The sequence below is a fragment of the Rhea americana genome, unplaced genomic scaffold (assembly GCF_003343005.1).
Source record: "Rhea americana isolate MKP2758 unplaced genomic scaffold, rheAme1 scaffold_17, whole genome shotgun sequence".
In the NCBI taxonomy this organism is placed as follows: Eukaryota; Metazoa; Chordata; class Aves; order Rheiformes; family Rheidae; genus Rhea; species Rhea americana.
This window is the reverse complement of record NW_028185816.1, coordinates 8,083,735-8,103,946: the sequence shown is the minus strand read 5'-3', so window position 1 is coordinate 8,103,946 and position 20,212 is coordinate 8,083,735. Positions and strand designations below refer to the sequence as shown.

Genomic DNA, 20,212 nt, shown 5'->3' with positions numbered 1-20,212 from the left:
AGGACGTGCTCACCAAGGACCACTGCTGTCCCTGGCCAACATAGGTTCTTACCTATACTATGCTTGTCTGGTATAGATACCAGTAGGAACAGTGATCTTCCCTTTCCATTGCAGGTAAGGTTCATCCTTTCACTGTGTTGGCAGCATATTTGCTTTCACTTGCTCATATTTTTGCCAGATTTGAATCATTCGGAATGAATTTTTCCATGCCTGGTGTCTCAGGCTGCATTGTTTGGAAAAACAAAGTGATTCAGCCGTTTGGAGAACGGGTGGGGGAAACATGTGCTGTTCTGCTCATACTGAAAAACTCTGTTGACCCACCTCTCCTCCTGTCTTCTCCCCTGTTGCGTTATGTTGTTTTGCTTAGTTTTGTTTTCTCTAATTGCCCTGCACGCTGTCAGTGATCTGCGCGTTCATACCACGGCGGCGTGAAGTGGTTTGCAGCCTGACTCCAACGCAGGGCCTCCGAAGCGAGACCGCGCGTGTGAGAGCGGGGTTTGGAGGCTAGCTGGGGGATAGGGGTAGGCAGGACGGGGCTCGCGGGGAGGAACAGCACAGGACTGGCCGAGGCTGCGTCCGGGAGCCGGCCACGGAGCTSAGGGAGCCGCGGGAGACCAGGGCTGGTGAGGGTCGTGGCCAGAATCAGGGGCGGAGGAGAAAGAAAATTGGGCAGGAGGAAACAGGGACCCGCAGGGGGGAAAGACTGGGAAGCCTCCGGTGGTGGAGACGGAGCTGGGAAGCCGGGAAAGGGGGGAAGTAACGGGGGGGGGATATAACCCCCCAAATCTCTATCCAGTGCTGTAAGAAGGCATCTTTACCRATATAAAGTAGAAATGTTTTGTTTCTTGATGTAAATTATGTAATTGTTGTATTAATGGAGCATATCAATTTTACGCAGAGGACTTASGTTTTCGCCTAGTATTTATTTTCATCCCACCTCCTTTCCTAAAGCACCTGTGAAAAGAATATATCATTGAATATCACGTGTATTATGAGTGAAAAGTAGAATTCTTTTCTCRTGATGCATGCTGCCTTTAATCAGACTTGTAGATTTTTCCAGCTTCTGTCCTGATTTGAGTCAAATCATGGAATTTGTTCATACTTATTTTCGTTCTTTTTATTCATGTTAGGTCATAACTGCTTATGTTATGAGCTGTGTGTTTTGCAGTATACAAATAAAAGGTAATAAAAGACAATTTGCCCTGGAAGAGTTTAAAATCTAATTTATACTTACTCATTATTTGTGATTCAACATAAATATCAATATGAAAAGATTTATTCATGTAATAAGAAAAGTRTTAGCAATAATTATAATAAAAATTATAAAGAATGGCTTCCTAAAGCTCAGACATATGGGCATCAACAGGAGCTGCATTTAGCATTTTTAATTCTGTGCGATTGGCCATACCAGAACAAATTACGGATTTTTTTTCTCTAAAAGTAAAAATRTGCATGAGTAAGTATGCACATACACACCCACCCATCCACCATTATTCTCTTAAAAAGAGCTTATCTTGAAAAACAAACAAACAAAAAAACAACAAAACCCCCAGATCTTGTGCTGATATGGCTAGMTACAAATAACGAATAGCTATGATGTGTTTTCTCATCATTACCTGGAAGCGCTATTTATGTCGAGCAATGGGTATTCTGGTTTGAGAAGAAGGCTTTCCGCGATCCTCTGCCTCACCCTGGCCGTACTCATGCCACTGTTATGCTGATATGGCATTGACTTGGGTGTTAGGGAAAATATTGCTAAATGGYAATATTCTGAGAACTTGGTAGGGCTTCAAAGAGGAGATGTGAGATATTGCTGATTTTCAAGTAACGCTTTCAAGGGAAAAGTGCCRATGGCAAGTTTCTGCACAGTTGCTATGTGGCTGTAAACTTATGGAGGTATGTCCATAAGACCGTCTTTTGTTTTATGTTCTGTGTAAGTGATCCGAGATCTTTGTTTCTTCGTGCTTTCGCTTTTTCTCCCCAGCTAAGCCAGGAGAGTCTGGCGGAACCGCCGCAGGCGCTCCCCGTGCAGCAGCATCTCGCTCGGGGGGAGCAGAGCGGCACCGAGGTAGCTGGGAGCCAACGCGTTTGTGTTTTCCACCAAGCGGATAAACTTTAAAAATGCTTRGAAGCAACTGAAACTAGGTTATAAATGGGAACGAATTAAGTGAACTGAATCGTCAGGGCCGGTGCGARTTCTTGCCGCAGAGAACGCAAGGCTGGTGCCCGGCTGGCGGGGCGCGAGGAGGTGGTGTCCAAGGGCGAAACCGCACGAGGCAGCGCAGCTCTCTGTCATCTTCATCGCGGTGTTTTGTCCTCGTAGAAAGGTCAGCTGTGACAACTGTGTACGTCTCCTGTCTGTAGTTACAAAGAACAGCGTAAACGTTCGTAGAATTGCAGTTGGAAATATTTTCTTTCACAATTGTGTCTGTCAAAAGATGTTTTTGTAGTTTTATTGGTTTATAACAGATTTGGGGTGAATAAACATTGTGTCTTCAAGTTATCAAAACCCCCTATTAATGTAAAAGACAGGAGCTATACAAACATTAATCCAAAATATCCCCTTATTTATATTACATTGTTGCCAGGATTTTACAAGTATTGAAATCATAGTGATGGGCACAGAATAAATGCCCAGTCACAGGTATCTGTTATTTTTTCCTCAGTGTTCCCATAGAATAATGTATTATATCAGATTCTGTTCCAAATTTAACTGCAGGAGAGAAGGAGGATGTGTTTCTTGTATAGCTTCTTGATTCCTGTGCTAGTAAGTGTGGTACAAAGAAGGTGAAACCATATGGAAAATTGTTTTCACAAACTGTAGATAAGCATACTTGTGGTAATCTGATGCATTTTAAATTAACAGTAAGTTAATTAACTTCCATGTAAATTACTTACTGTTAATTTTAAATGCATCATGCTGTTATTTAGAGATGTTAATAGTATTTGATCTCTCTTTATTAACTATGAAATGTACGTCTTTAACTTTTTTTAACGTTGATTGAATTAGTTGATACTAATCAACCAGAAATTTCAGAGATACTGAAACTTGTCCACCGGGGAAGAGCACMTCTTGTGCTGGGTCGTCTTCCCTCGTGGTGACCAGGACTGCAAACTCTTGTCCTGTTGTTTTCCTGTATTCCTCCTCCTGCTTGTATCCGACTGGATTGTCACAATTTACAGTTTCATTTCTGGACATTGATGATCTTTTTATTTTTGTGCATYTGTACACAAGCCTTGGTAGGGACTCCTGGGCTATTGAAGCCTGCAAATAACAATTAGTGATTATAGTTAGGGTTGACAGGTGATGTGGTGCATGATCTCTTGCTTTTATGTGAATGTATAGGCTACTCGGTGTTAATTTCTGGTAATATTCGAAAGAGTTCTTGTTTCTTATAAAAATGAAGGATTTATGCCTCTAGCATAAACTAAGCATCCTGTTTTATTGCTATTGACTTTTACTAGACTACTCTGTCCAAAGGTTTTATTACGGTTGAACCCTAGAGTTTGGAATGAATCCACCCAATGTATTTGATAAAATAATCATAGTATTTTATTAACCAGATGCTTTTCATCCTAAGGGCTTTCAAAAGCTTTTAAAGTCATTTGGGGTAGCAGTTCAAGCAGCGCTGTGTTATTAAGCGTTTGCAGAACTGGATCCCATAAACAGCTTTTACTGTGAAATGGTGGGCAGTAGCTATTGCCTGCTGTGAGTAGGAAGACATTTTTCTGAAGGTATTTTGGGAAGAGACTGCTTGTGAAAGCATAGTGGCTTTTGGCTTTTTTATGAGGTAAGTCTGGGCTGAGAGGCTCCAGTTTTGTACCCTACAGCAGCACATACCTGTACATGCTTTGGCTAAAGTTTCTGTGTAATCCTGTGCGTGCTGTAATTTTAGGGAAAGCAAAATATAGCACAAACTCTTTCTCATTGTTTTTCTAAAAGAGTTCTGCTGAAGAAGATTGCATTTCATGGCTTTCTGATTCAGCATATTATTGTGAGGGAAAAGGAGAAAATTAAGTCAATTTTATTACGGGCTTTGTCTTATCTGATTTATCTGATGCTGCAACCTGGCTTTATCTACTTTCAATAAATACTCTCTTGAAATTACTGCTCACCCATGTGGCAGTAATAAGGATTATGTAATAACTAGCTTTTGATAGTTCTTTCCAGTTTGAGCTAGATTTTTACATGGAACGAGTCTGTAATCTAAATGTGTGTGTATCACATTGTTTGCTTTTTCTTTCTCCTGTTAATTATTAAAACACAACTGTAGAAAAATGTATCTTGCTTCAGAATGACTTGCTACATGGCATTTTAACTAACTGAGAAGCAGAAAATGTATTTTTTTTTCTATCTTTCGGAGTGGAAACAGGCATTAAATTTCCTAATACTTTAAGTCATAGGAGGAGCGTGTGTGTGTGTGTACATACAGTCCCCCTCACCCCATATAAAGCAGAGTAACCTTAAAAAAAAACTTTTAAAAAAAAGAGAGAAATAAGAAGAATGATGAGAAGCAGTTAAGTTGTATTGGGRAAGGATATGTCTCCTTTTTGCTTCCTGACATGTTTCATGGGTAACTTCAATCAACTTGTCCGTGTATTCAGTTCAGCAGTTTCTGGCAAGCTGGTCCTTGCATAACACCAGATCCTTTTGTCAGAGGAGTTAAGTTTGCATTTCAAAGCTGAGAGAGTGAGATGMTTTAGAAGTGATTTGCTTGCATGTTGCGAGGAAAGGACTTTTATTTTTTATCTTAGTGTCCATGCAGGCTTAGTTTAATCTGAAGGAATTCAGTCATGGCTTATTTGTGAATAAGAGTGGTTAAGTTTTAAGAACATAGTTGTATGCTTTTATGAAGGGACAGTGTAAAATAAAATACAGTTTCTACTTTTAATCGTATCAAGAATAAAAAATGAGCATGTCTGCCAAAATAAATATTAAGGTGTCTGTCCGGCAGACAGTCCTGCYAAGACAGCACAGCAGGATGTAGAGACTAAAGTGAGGGGGTTCAGTAAAATAACCTTCTCTTAATTCTGGGTTGAATTCACTATGCTCGTCAACTCTGGCACTGTTTCATGGCTCCTGAGTGTGTTACAGAAGACTCAATAGGGGCCATAAAATCTGTTGCAAGCGAAACCAGTGTTTTAGCAAACAAAATAAGGTAAGTAACGCTATTAGCTTGCTGTGTACTTTTTGATAACACCCAGCTAAGAAGATATATTATGTATTAGGATGTCATTGTATTATTGTGTATTTACTTTTTTTTTTTTTTTTTTTTTTTTTAAGAAGAAAGGTATTATAGATAAATAGTTAAGGCAAAATCCTAGTTGCTTTGAGGTTGATAAAATTCTGTTTGACTCAAGTGGAGTGGAAACGTGTTCCTCAGACTTCTTCATTTATTTTTTAAAGCCATGTTACCTTCTTGATTTCTGTCTTACATTGTTCTCCATTGCTTAATGCTGCTAGCATTACCTGATTTTTGCACTGTGGTCGTCTTTAAACCGTTACATAAATTTGCAACCCTACCTTTCAACAAATAACAGTTATGTTCTACAGAATCTTTAACTATTAGTAGATAATTCATGTAACTTGCTGTAGCTGAAATCAAGATGTTCCTTCTCTTCTGAAAAAAAAGACGTYGCAAGAATTTTAGGAGGCAAAAACACTATTTGAGAGGTTAAGTTTATAGTTTGTCCCCCGAAGAAGAGAGTTCAGGACACCTTTACACGGCCTGCAGCAGCCGCTGCTGCAAAGCCCGTGTGTTGGTGCCCGGCCGACGCTTAGCCCTTCCGSCCCGGAGCAGGGAGCTCTCCGTGAGCCCTGAGGTCCAAGGGTGCACTGCTTAGATCTTAGTGCTGCGTGTAGCAACACTTGAAATTTAAAAATCCAGCSCTAGGTTACTACTAAAAACCAGATGAGATGCCAGGGTGTGGCCCTCGCTGTTACGCTCTAGGGAGAGTTATAATTCCTACAGATCTGACTTTATAGATTGCAGCTAGCACGACAGATCTGTCGTATCACTGCCGTACAGAAAGCGTRGATGCTTTGACCTTAGTAATAAAGCAAAGTGATCATGGCAAGCTTTTGTTTAAACAGTGCTAAAATGATCAAGGGAATGATGAAAAGCCTCAGAGAAATATTGGCCCTTTCCCATAATTTATATTTTCAGATGCTAAAACTAGTTGTTGAGCAAATGTAAGGTATCTATTTTAAGATACTGCATGTCAATATCTGACTACAGATGGCTCCGTGAATCATAGTTGGGAGAAGGAAAATGTTAGACACTAAGATATTGTTGCTAAGAGATTTTTGTACACAGTATGCTAACATGTGCTGGTAAATTTGGGAGCAGTAGCAGCAGCATGCTTTTGGAGAAAAAAAATTCAGTGGTAAGGAAACTGTCTTCAAAGGACTATTTAAAGGAAAGTAACATTATTGTGCTTTGTTGTATCAAGAACTGATGAAGATGAAATTGTCTTTCAAGCAGATAATACACAGAAAACATCCAAAAGGTAAAGGTAATCCTGCTATCCAATGAAGTGTAGAGAGCAGCAAGTAGAAGGAAAAAGAAAAAAATAATATAGTTTGGGGTTTTAAAAAAAGCAAGTTTCAGGAAAAATTAAAGGTGACTGCTGATATTTTGCCATTGATTGGACAATGGCACAAAGTCATTTCCTTTCAAAATGCATGTTATTTGGCTCGTATTATGTTATATAATTAGAATGGTTAAGAATTATTTTCTATCCAAGAAATAAGCATGCATGAAAATGCTGAGTACAATTTTCRGCTGTATTCTTTAGTAATGTTAGTATTGAGCAATTCTAGAAAAATTGCCAGCACTTTATTGTCCTGGCAGAGAATAGAGATTGTTTCTGCACTTAATATAAATATCTGCTGACTACTATATAGAAGAAAAAAAATACAAATTTCGTGCTTGGCTTTATTCTATATAAAGCTTACTTTGTGAGTTTACTTAAATTTGTAAAGAATGTTATGCMTCATATAAAGCTTTAAATTCCTAAATATTCTTTTACATCTATTCATTTTTTTCCAGGAAAAATATTATTACCTTATATTTTGTATATATGCCATATATACAAAATATTACACAACTATAAACTTCTCTAAAAAATAATTTGCCTCTGATTTCTAATTAGATGTATTATATCTTGACTTAACCATTTACTTTCTGTTAAAAATTCTGAGGTATAAAKGTAAACATATGTGTCTCCATAATGTAAACTTATGTATCTTTTTGAGGTTATATGTTTCTCATTTTATACATATCATACGCATTCAGTAGTACTGTTAGAAAAAATTGAACTAGTGTTATCAATAATGGTGTTACTCAAGCATTTGGTTTCATTTTACAGTAAGGAGATGAACTAAAAAAACTTCCTGTAGTTTTCTTTTACAACATTACAGCCTCAAAGCCAAGTATAAACTGTAATCAATGCAACTACAAAATGTGAGGTGATGCTAGTCTCTTTCATTTCAGAAAGTAAAGTACAGAATTCATGATAATACAGTATTTATATTTTAGATTATATTGTTACTATAACTGCATGGAATTTTCAAGCTGGTTCAGAAAAAAATTCATCTTGCTATATTTATTAAATTCATAACATTAATTGAAAACAGCTAAATTTTATGTTGTGCTTTGAGCTCAGAACAATGCTTGTCAAATAGTCACATTTTGCTTAAAACGTTACAGAAGAAATTATTTCCAAATGAAATTGAATTCTAGATTTGTTTCTGTATCTATTGARTAAATAAGCATGCATACCTTATAAAAGGTTTATGAAGTTGCATAAGAGATGAGACAAATTTGATAAGTACTTTTTTTTCTCCCACATCAATGGAAAAGAAATCAGGAATGCAGATTACTTCTCTCTATTCCAAACCTAACTCCATCTGTACCACTGAAGAGAGTTTTAGAATCTGCATGCTGCTCCTATATGAAAGCAAGTAATGGATATAAATTTAAGATACTTTTTTGAGTCTGCAGGTTGTGGTCCGTGCTGTTGTGTCACTGTCTCAGGAAGAGAACTTCGTCGTGCAGTGGGCTGCACAGACGTGCACAGTCATACGTGACACCAGTGTCTTGGCTCTTCAGAACTAAAATTTAACTTTCAAGGTGGCTTTAGAAATATTGCATTTCAGCAAATGTTACTCAGTGTACTATGTTAAGGTGCCCGTTTGATATGTATTGCGTATTCAGAATAGAAACAACTTTGTTCCTAAAACTACACTGGCTCTTTATTAAGTGRACCATTTGCAGGAATGCCACAGCTAACTTTCAGCCACATGCATGCAGAATTATTTCATGATACCTCAATCCAGATCCTTCTGCTTTGCATTTTGTGTTGCACCTTCTAACGTCCACGTGGATGACTGCAGAATTGTGTGCTTGATGGTACACACTGACGAACTTTGAGGTGGCTTTAGACTCTGAAGAGCTTTCACCTCTGTCTTTCCCTGGAAAGAAGAGGTATCTTACGAGCAAAAATGACAGCTTGGCACATAAGGCAAATTATGTTGATGGGGAGGACTATCTTGAACTTCATTTTATTAGGGAGAACTTTTCTTATGGGAGGACATGACAGAAACATGTTGAAATTGAACTGCATTGCTTTTTCATTGCCTCACAGTAAGCATAATTATATTTCTGTGTCAAGTTTTAAAAGTCTGTGTACCCAAACACAATTATAGCAGATCATAAGGGAATGGAATTTACAGATGACCTTACCATTACATTATTACAAAGTTCTTGATATTTCAGCTATTAGGTGAATTATTAATGTTTTTGTATGAATTAATTTATGCTTATTAAATACAATAACATTTCTGATCTTTTGATACTAAGATGTATGTCCTAATTATGACACATGGAAAAACTTCCCAGGTGGTCTCTTTCTTAATGAAGTGACCTTAAACATGCCTTCTAAAATCACTTATGACAATTAATTTCTCATGAGTCTCTAGTGATTATGAATGCTATTGCATAACAGTTGTAGCTGCCTGAATAGTTTYTTCACTGTTATCATAATACATTCATTAGAGGTGCAATAATTGTAAGTTGATGAGATTTGACTTGAAAACAGTTTCTTGAGTGTCTTACAGTCTCAGTCTCCCCTCGGTTGCAGGGTTGCAGAATCTCTTCCTTCTAGTTCCATTTGAAGATGGGAGAGAAGCAAATTGGGTAGATAAACCTCAGATTACCYGTATATTTTCCACCTGCTTTTCAGCTATTTGGCCTAGACTGAGCAAAGTCAAGACAAAAGTTGCATTTTTGTTCTGGGGTAGGACTATCTCCTGTAGTGTATTGTGGCATACCTGAAGTCTTCACTGTTTCAAGGTCTCTGGAAAGACCATCGTTCTAGTGAGCACTGCTGGAGAGCAGAGACAACGGAGGAGTGAAACACCAGCACTGAAGGAAAGACTAATCTTTCCTTTCATCGGGAAAGTGAAATTGTTGAGGGGAGAGGAGAAGGGGTGAAAAAACAAGTGGGGAGTTTTATTTAGCCTGCTATATTAGTGCTGGCAGTTTTCTCATTTACTCCTTATTGTCAACTGTAGCTGCAGCCCAACCAGCCTCCCTCCCCTTTCCGTTTAGACACAGCTTTTTAAAGCTCTATGCCTCACCTGATCTAAAATTTAAGCATGTGCAGTAGAAAGAAGTGCGGCTGTTTTGACTGAGAGTGAAGCATAAGTGAACTGTGAGGTGCTCTCCTCACTTMTGTGCAGAAAGTTTGTCAAAGTTGGTTGGCTGGAATTAAGGGGGAACAACTTCAATTTCTGTCTTTTTGGTGTTATTTCTTACTGTGTGGAGCAGTTTGTTCCAAAGAGCAACAATGTGATGTAGTCTTGGTGTTTGCCTCTCAGGGACAACATACAGAGTTCTAAAATCGTATTTGTGAGCAGGCTACAAAGATCTTACTCTAATTTAATATAATCTCTACCTGTGATGCATTTCAGGAGCAGAAAAAATCAATTGCAGGAGGTTATTGACAGGTAAAACACATATAATTTCTGAATTTCCCCAAAGGAACAAAACGCTATATTAATCATAATGCAAAAAGTCTAAGTGCTTACATTTAAGTAATTGATGTATTGACAGCTATATTTATGAGGATGAAAAGACACATTTGTGAGACAATACTGATATTTGAATCTGAAAACATTTATGAATCCCTTGTCACACAGCAGCCTCTCACTGGCCATCTGTCAGGTTTCATTCTACGCACAAAGTAGTCTTGTCATTATTTAAACTGAGTTTTTTTGGAGAACAAAATTCAGGAAAGCAGAACTAACTAGATACTTAAAATGCATAATTTCTGAATTGATTTCTGAAAGGCATCTTAAAAGCTTCCTAGAGGGGGAACATTTCTCACTAATTATCAGGAAACTAGAATGCTACATAATAATGCTATCCCAGGAAAAAAATCCCTTCTAAAGGTGCATCCCGATTATAGTCATTCATTCCTGGTCTGGTACCCTATGCCAGGATACCTCATCCTTCCCCCCATGCACCTCTCCTTCCCAATCGGTGCGTCACAGCTACTTCATTCATTCACATTTCTACTTCACTGAGCCACCACGTAGTTACCATCCTTAGCAACTAGCCACATGCCAATTAAAACCATTCCTTCTTCGCTAAATTGGTGACGGTCCATCCGGGATTGCCTGGCATGACGAATCGCAAGCCATCGTAACCAGCTGCACGTGGAAGAAACATCTGCCTGTGAGACGGCGCACGAGGCGGTGGGGTGACTGTAGAGCGAGCAAAGCGAATATCCCCGTCAACACGCAGCCTCTGCCTCGCGTACCGCGGAGTAGCGATCCGCACCCGTCTGCCCTGAGCAGTGAGTCGCGGCCCCATGCCTGGGTCCTGGGTGCACGGGGCCGGCTGCAGTCCTGCAGCACGGCCCCTTTCATGACCCCGCTAACGTTTTGTTGCGATGATGACCAAGAACCGTGGAAGAAGGTGACAACGCTGTCATTCTGTCTGCGTGGATTTACCGTTTGTTCTTTCTGTTTGGTACGGGTTACCTCCTACAAAGATACGTCCTCTTGCTTAGCTTTACTTTCTGCTCACTCCTCGGTTGTAAGGGTTTGTGCTTGTTACGTTAAGGTATGTGCAAAGGTGGGGTCTATAACTATTGGTAGAAAAAAGCAAATAGCTTCTGTAGAAAAAGCCTTTTACTGCAATTTTAGAAACATACAGGACAGAATTTTAAAATTATTCTTTACCTCACATTCACAATCACATTAGTCATGTGAGTCATCAAAAGTCGTTAGAAAATAGTTAGGTGTCCATATTGACACCCTTAATGGGGTAAGCCAATCTTAGAGGGAGGGAGCTCAGAGATGGTTCACTTTCGTTACTGTTGTTCATAGAAGATTGCCTCTAATGATAATATGAAAGTTAAGAGGGTTACTGCTGTCTATATTGTACAGTAGAGTATRGGACAGAGATCCAAAACCAGTGTCAGGGTAGCAGATAAAGATCTTATTGGGTCTGAAAGTACCAAAACTGTTTGACGTAGTCAGCTGGACTTCTTTGACACGATGCCATGATGATATGGGGGCATTTTTTTTGATTCTGGAGTCAATGGCAAAATAAATGTGTCCTTTAAAAATAGAGCAAAAAATTACAGCTTTTAATGGAAATTGTAGGTGAATATTTTTTTAGATGTTATGATAAACAGGCTTTGTCAAGTCTTGCAGGGTAATTTGACTAAGGACGTGGAGACTTGAAAAGTGAGATCAGCTCTTGTATGTGGCAAAAAGGCTAAATAAAAGGACACTCAGTGCAGGAATGAACAAAATGTGAATTTTGCTAAGATTGCTGTATATGCAGTTTTTAAAAAGATGCTTTTTTGATGCTTTTGCATAAGAGACTCTGTAAATTGCATCTAGTTGTAAAGTGCCAGCGCCAGCCTTTCAGGGTAATATTTCATAACTGGAAAAATGCATGTGATGCATTTTGATTACTGGAATCCAATTCCTACTGATACTGAAAGAAACTCCCACTACAGGTATATTTGATGAAGTTTTGCCTTAATACCTCTGAAAATTAGTCTGTGTATGTTTTTTCTGGTTGTGCTACTTTTTCACTGTAGAGAAGTGATGCCTTGTATCCAAAAACCTTCTTTCCCGCCATAACTTCACAAATAGAAATCTAATATTTTCTTTGACTGCAAAATATCCTTAAAAGCGAAATATGTCAATTTACTGTCCTGTAAATTATGAACTGCATAATCAAACTCTGTTGTTTCCTGTAAACGTACTACATCAATACTTTTTTCTAAAGTACAAATACATAGAGTTATTGAATTGCGATTAGTTTCTGATCTAGTTTTCATTTTAATTGAGGGGTTAAATTTCATTTAACCACCTTCGATTAAATTTGAACTGCTTCAGGCCCTTTGCTCTGGCCTTGTAAAGCCCACTCGTTTGTCCCTCACTCATTCRCACTGGTAGATTAATGTATGATGGCTCTGGTCGTAGTCTACCTACAGCCTGTTTCTTTATTATCTGGGCTTTTGAGAACACACTATAACTTTCAAGATAATTTTTGATGGAAAATAGGTTGTGGTTACTCTGCTGAGTAGTTTACAACTGTAAAAATTGAATGAAAATAATTTTGTATCTTTGAGTCCTTCAGATTTGTCTCTGACTCCACTTTCTCCCACACTCTTCACCCATCAAATTCAAGTGAAGTACATAGTCATTATGCCAAGAAATATTCATACTTTGTTTTTACCTTTTCTTACTTTCTTTAAATCTTGACATATGTTTCTTAATTTTTGCTGTTGAAGTTTTACATAATATTTTCCTCCACTTGAATTAAATTAAATTGAAAGAAATGATACTTTAATGTGTTGAATCTAGTGCTTGATTCAGAAGCAATTTTCTGTCAAGCCATCTTTTCACTATCTGATAGTATCTTTTTTCAAGCARTAAAACACATTTATCAGTTGAACAGCATGTTTTTACTTGAGTTTTAAAATTTACTTCTCTGTATCAAGTATTGTTTGAGTAACATGACTACTTTCTAGCAAGCTGCTCATCAATTCTGAATTCTCTGAATTATGCATGCTAATTAGGGGTAATGCTGAAGAAAGGTATTATTGCTTGCTTTTTGTGATAAAGAAAGCCGTGACCTATGCACAAATGTCACAGTTATGAACCTGAACAAATCAAGCCAGTCTGCACAAAGTGGACTGAAACGGTGTTTGTACAACTTGCCAGTTACTTTCGTAGTGCCTTTGGCCAGGAGGTGTCCAGAGTTACGCTTTAAAGTTGTATACCAAAAGCAAGGGGCTAAATTCTCGTTCATGCATCCATGCCGAGAAGCAGCTTATTTCATGAGTAGTTGCTGGAGTAAAGGTATTCTGACTAATGAGTAAAGTGGGAACCGACAGATGGAGTATTGCCTCCACTGGTGATGAGGCGGCAGTGCCCGTGTCGCTCTGCCTGTCCCTGACCTCCCTGATTTTTTGCGGAGTTAATTTCTTGTAGTATGCAGAAGTGTTGTGATATATTTGAGAAGGCACACTTTTTTTGGGGGGGATTGCAATCTAAAAGCAGAAGGGGAGTTGATTTGAATGAGTATTACTGACTCCTAGTAATGCATTTTGCTCGTAAGTATCCATCAACCTTTGACATTACAGAAGTGCGAAATGCCCACAACAAAGTATTTCCTTACTTTTAATATTGTAATGAGAAGATGAATTACATGAATATCACCAGTGGGTACGGTAATACTGAATTTGACTCGGTTATTTTGAGGACAAAAATGTTTATATTGCGTATGCCATGTCCATAGCTGTCTACTGAAGATCATTTRAAAACACAACCATATAGGTGTTGAGTATAACTTCTAGGTGCTGTACAAACATGGAAGAGCATTTCTATCATGATGTATATTCACTTGAAATAAGAAGCAAATAGTTACCAAATAGTTYGCATTGAATGGAATTTTGTTACAAAATTAGAAAAAAAAAAATCAAAGAAAAAGAACCTGAAAAACAGTAAGAACAAAAATTTGGTGAAAACTTGGATTCAGGGCATAAACATGATAAATGCTACATTCAGCTGTTTGCTTTAAGCTTCACTAGGTAATCTAGAAAAATCATTCTGATGTTGTATTATGCTTAAAAGATAGTAATTTGTTTGAAGACTTGTTTTACTAGCCAGTAGACTTTACACCCTAAACTAAATCTGCCTGTCTGTCTTTAAACCAGCTGTTGCTGGCTTAGCACCAAAAGATAAAATGGATATTACTTCACTGTGATTGAAACTACCTGTTTAAATCTGGGACCTACTACAAAGCTTTTCAGGCTGCTTTCAGAAAGTCTTCATGAGCTATGACCTGAAGGATGAGGACTAATATAAAGGCATCTCACGTCTAAAGAAATGCTTAAAAATGAAGTCACCAAGAGAACTGTAGAGCTGGGAGAAGAATGTGGTAATCTGACTTTCAAAAAGCCCCATCTGGTTTTATTTAGGAGCATTGCAGTGAGGTCTTTTTTCTAAGACAGCTCACCCATCCCTGCAGCAGATCAGTCTTCACACGCCTGCGTTTTAATGAGGTTCTTCCAGTGCTGCAACAGGATATATGGTATTACAGTCCACTCTGAGTCCCACATGAATACTAGTAGCAAAATGAAGCATGGTGTAAATAATCTAGGCTGAACTAAAAGCACRGAAAATAAAATAATTTATTTATTTTTAGATAAAATTGATGAAATGATCATGACTCAATATTTAAGCCTGCTCCGAATCTAGCATTAAGAACAGAACTTAACACTTTTTGGGTTACACAGATAATACTCAAGGTTTTATAACTGTAGTTTGCCGCTCCTGTAGAAGGTCTTCATTTTTTTGGAGGATTTCCATGCTAATAGGACCATTTTAAAAAAATTGCTGTGGTGAGTGAAAAAATAAGCTCTCATGATTTTTTTTTTTAAAAAAAAAAAAAGCATTCTACTTTGTTCCCCTCCCTGAGACTGTTTAATCACTTCAGTCTTTGTTTTCATTATTCTTCATCCATGAGATTTGTGTAGTTGTACGAACCAGCTGATAAACTCTTTTTCTTGATCATCAGCTCAGAAAGTTCCCCGAGTTTTCAAACCGGCCGTCAGTTCTCATGGTCAGCTGTAGCTCTATRCTGGGGGGTGGGGATGTTCGTAATGGAATTACCATTTTTGCTTGTGTCCAGTGAATGCAGAATTTTCTGTGAGAAAGGTGAGTCTAGCCTCTCACTTTCCCCAATGTTAGGAAAGCCACAGGGCTTCCAGCAGAGGGGAAGAACTGCTATCAGAAATATAAAGCTGTAAAATGGACCTAGAAAAGGGAATTGGTGAATATTTCTGGCAATACTAGGAGAAGGGGGAAAAGGGCAGAGACATCACGGGTATAAACAAATCTCCTTCCTCATAGCTAATGGAGAAGTTTCTTGTTTTAAGTGCATTTAGGTTGGAATTCAGAATAGATAGTTTTATGTCTCTGTTCAACAATTAGGAAACAAAAAAAATAATTTTTTTACTTTAAAATTATATTTATGAAAATAAAATATAAACAAGCACATAACCATTCCCAGTTCCTCTTCCTTAGTCCTTTTTGGGGTCRTAGTGACATCTGAATACTCGTGGGTTTTGGTGATACTTCCCTGGTTATCTCGCGTTCTGCATTGCAGTTCTTGTTTCCTGTTTGGGTCAGAGCAGGACAGGAGCAATTGACGGGGAATAATCTCCTAAATATCAGAGATGGGTGTGGCAGGGTCTGCGCCTCAAGCACTCGGCRTAGCCCCGGGGCCGTGGGCATGGCAGGTTTGGTGTTCAGCGCTGAGTTGGACTGCCACGGCAYGGAAGGCGCCGCAGTTCTGCACAGTCTCCTGAGACAGCCTGATCCTTTTCAGGCTGTTCTTGGTAAACAAGTAATTGGGGGACTTAGAGTGCTTCCTACTGATGGATTGTAATACACATGCATAATATGATGCTTCACAAAATACTACGAGTACGTAGTAGTTGCTGAATAGAAGTGGGAATGTCCAAGAAATAAACAAGCCGCTGCTCTATTTTGCTTAATGAAAATAGATTTATGTGATACTTGTCAATGAAGTAACATAAGTATTTGCCTGATTGATAAATGATGGCAGTATTTTAATTGTAACTATTTTACAATCTTTCAGGTGGCTATAATAGCAGGAAATTTTGAGCTTGCTGAATATATCAAGAATCACAGGGAAGCTGATATTGGTAAGCAAAATATTTACAAACACTGAAAATAAAATAGAATACGTGTTTAAACCATGATTTTACAAAGATAAGTTAAATTTGATTTTACATGAGATATGACAATGGGACTGACAGTACTGTTGTTACAGGAAAATTTTTAAAGTAATTCTTATTTAAAAAAAGAAGATAAGGGAAAAAGCTGAATTGCTTTCAAAATATACTTTGCAAAAGAAAATTTGATAAGCAATGCAACAGTTATAGATGTTTTATGAGTATGAATGTGCCAGTTTGTAACAGATACGCACATACACCCAGAAGAGCTAAACTGGCTCTTCTTGCAGGCTGCTTGCACTGTGGCATCAGCCCAAAGCAGCTCTCAAGTAAGAGTAGTTGGTCAGAAGATCATAAAGACAGATGCTTATGTGGAATTGAGTTCATGTGTGGCAGAAACTGTCTATCTATATCCATAAAACAATATCCTCTCACTGAGGTTTGTGTGAGGGACTGAGATGACGGCTAGAGCAGTTCTCTGTGACAGACATTAAAGAGCTTTTGAGAAAAAACCTTCAGGCTTTCTAAAGATCTTTTTTACACGGAGCGTTCTGCCGTTAAAAAGAAAAAAGCAATTTGATAAAGTGATTTCTAAACAATTTAATTAAGACTAATTAAAATGCTTTAATTCAAGTTAACTGAAGTTTGGCAGGAACATCTTAAAGTTGAACTAAAGAGGCACTCTTTCTGAAATAGTCTGTATGGTTGTGTATGCTAATTTAACTCATCGGTGCAWGTCTGTGACTTGATAATGCTTAATTTATGTGGAAAACTATCCCAGCTCACTAGAACCGAAGAGTGTAGAAGAATTGCCCTGGATAAAGGCCTCCTTTCCTTTTCCCTTCTTAATTATATATGCTCTGCAGAAGTGTAGGTAAAAGYCCTGCAAAGTAGTGTGAATTCTTGTATAGAGTATGTGTGGACAAAACCGAGGATATGGCATGAAAGTTTGGCATAGAAGTTCACATGTTTGCATAGAAATTCATAGTGAGTGTGGAAGGTTTTTACTTAATGTGGTGGAGTAGTTACTTTCCATGTAATATGTCTTCCTTCTGCATCTGTAATCAATTCTGATGTAAACATTAACTAAAATGAACCAGCAATTTGTAATATKGCAAGCATCTTACTACTGTTTATGTTTACGAACGGCTAAGGGTGAAGGTGTTGAAATGAAATCATCGGGTGGATTCAGATGTTCACCTTTATTCATGTCACGCTAGATGTTTTGGCTTGCATGTAGCACTGGTGCAGAACGGGTATTGCATGTAGAACAACGTGCAGTATTATGTTTTTCTGCATGGGTTTCATTTTCTTAAAAATAGTTGTGAACAATGAAAGAAAAAAGGCTAGTAAGGAATGACTTGCTAGTATTGATTATGCATACACTTACGCTGTAAGTAACAGTGAAGTATAAGAATACTTACAGTAGACTTTTCAAAACTGAAAGTGGACATTTGCCTGGAACTACGATTACGTTAATGTCATTAATTTTTTGACTGACTAGTTCTGTGCTGTTTTTCCTTCCCCCATGAACAGAGTTGTTTCCAAGTCACATCAATGTGTAAGATAAACTGGAATATGGTTAAAAAGCAAAAAGATGAGAATCAGTCCCAGAAAGAAATGATAGTCTTGTGGTTGAGGCATTATGCAGAACTTAATATTTCTGGCTGTCATACAAAGTTTCTGTACGATTTAATGATTTCTGGAAAAATGATGAGAAAGTGTCTTCTCTGGAAAGGTTCTCCAAATTTTCCTGATGCCTTCATGGAAATATTAGTGCTTCTATGATTTGCTTGCATTTTTGCAAGATAGCTTTGTGACATTCTAGTCTTGGATTAAACATAGCTAATTAAATTTATAGGTTGGTTTTAAAGAGTAAGCATTACCTGATGTAATGTCTTCACGGCTAATTAAATTTAGAAGGGCATCAGTCCCTTTACATTTATCACTTAAGCAAAAGTAAAGACATCAAAATGTTTGTTTCTGGAACGTCTCCTGAATTAAAAAATGAAAAACAGTATCCTGGGTAGAAACCCTGACAGCTAATGTGGTGATGAACACGCAGAACAGTGTCAGCATTTAAAGCTGAACAACTTGGCTTTTACTTATCTTGCTCCTCTGGTTATGTGCTATATTCATGTAGTTTTGGATGCGTTCCAACATACATCGTCTCAGTAATGCACATTCTCAGAGCCCAGAGGCAATATAGTGGGAAGGAATAGTAAAGAGCTGGAGTAGTATCCTTGTGAAGATAAGAAGGACAGATCGTCTTAGGAAGTCTCCTGAGGAACATTTCATCTTTCATCCCTCAGAAAATGTTAGAGACTATTTTCTGTTAGAGAATACTTTGATTTTGAGCCGTTTAAATAAACCTTGTTGTTATTAATTTAGACTCATTTAATGTAATTATTTTGTAATTATTTTAGAACTATTTAATAATTCACAACTTTGGGAAATTCTTTGACATATATGCAATTTTAGGGTGTGGGAGGGTCCCCTTTCCAGATTTTAACTGATAGATGACAAGCTGTTCAATGGTTTAATAGTAAGCTTGTYGATGATTTTCAGTTATTCACAATAGCATTTACTGGCAAGAGGGTATGGTGTTAGAAGGATTTTTAACTTTTATGATGAGGAAAAAGTATTTGTATTCTTTTTTATGAGTTCATTTTACAGAGATATAAAGGTACGTTCTCTTTGAATTACAATGGAACACAGGGAGAAAAATAATTTTTTTAYGGGGATAACAGGTTCAGCTTCATCCTTCTAGAATTTAGATTCTGTGTATTTTTGAGCTTTTGCTTAAATATGTTTCACTAACCATGTCAGACTAATTGGAAATCAAATGTCAAATACGTGTGCATTTAGCAGGGTTCTGCAGCTGTTACAAATGTTCCAGAAAAAAGTCCACATCGTTCTTGGAATATTTCAGATCTAATCTTCTAACTTATAAGGATCTTGGTTCATTATCTTCAGTTACAGATACTTCTAAAATGCAAGCCTAATATGTACCTAAGTGAGTTTTTTTTTCCAGAAAGAATCTACTTATTTTCTCCTGGGTGTGTCATCTTAAGGGTGGGAAAATATTAATTGGTGGTAGCAGTGAGAGGCTGTACCTAACTCAGTAAGTTCAAGAGCAGTTTTTTATCTGGTAACAGAAACCATTTTTTGCTGTTCTCAAACTGAAGTATGTGAAATATGGAAATGAATATTTGCTTAAGAGCTCTAATCTTACATAGTGAGGAACTACACTATCAGAGTCCATCTGTTTTGACATGTGCTAATTAACATTATTCTTAGATAATGTTGTTGTCCCAAACTGCTGCAGTAGGAAGTCGCTTGTACTTTCAATGCAGAAGGTATTATGTGGGTGTCTTCCAGTTTGTCAGTAGTCACAAAGCTGTTTCAAGTAATGTTGCCAAAACTGCAATTATGAGGATCTAACAGCACTAATGTAATGCTTATGAGTCACAGTCCTGTGCCATGCGTTGCCGTGAATGAACCGCCTCATTCGGTGGTAGTGATTACAGCTCGACCTCTCTGCAGAACGAGGGTATCGCTGCCCAGGCGGTAATGGGATGARTCTGCAAGGTGCCACCAACAGAAACAGTAAATCTCAATGTGGTAGCCCACAGAAGCTCTACATAAATAAACAAACACACTTAAGTGCTGGCTGTATCACTTACTATCCATTCCAATTTTGCCTGCCAATCATATTTCGTGGGCTTTTAGAGTGGGATACCATTTTAAGCTGTACACAAAGACAGTACTATTAAGAGGCCCAATTCTGTACTTTAATAAGGAGTTCTKATTTTTTAAAATGCTAAGAATAACCCTGTTGTTAAAGATAATGGAGAAGCATCTCAAGTGGAAAATGACCAAGGTGTCCTCTGCAGTAGAAAATACTATTTTGCAG

General features: G+C 37.8%; 1 protein-coding gene across 1 annotated transcript in view; it reads left to right on the top strand.

Annotated features, from left to right (window-relative positions):
* Nucleotides 1–20,212, top strand: part of SHANK2 (SH3 and multiple ankyrin repeat domains 2) — a 297,654-nt gene that overhangs the window by 17,449 nt on the left and 259,993 nt on the right. Inside the window, exon 9 of the mRNA XM_085300991.1 lies at nt 16,200–16,266. Coding sequence (XP_085157117.1) covers nt 16,200–16,266 — 67 coding nt within the window. The remainder of the gene's footprint in view (nt 1–16,199; nt 16,267–20,212) is intronic.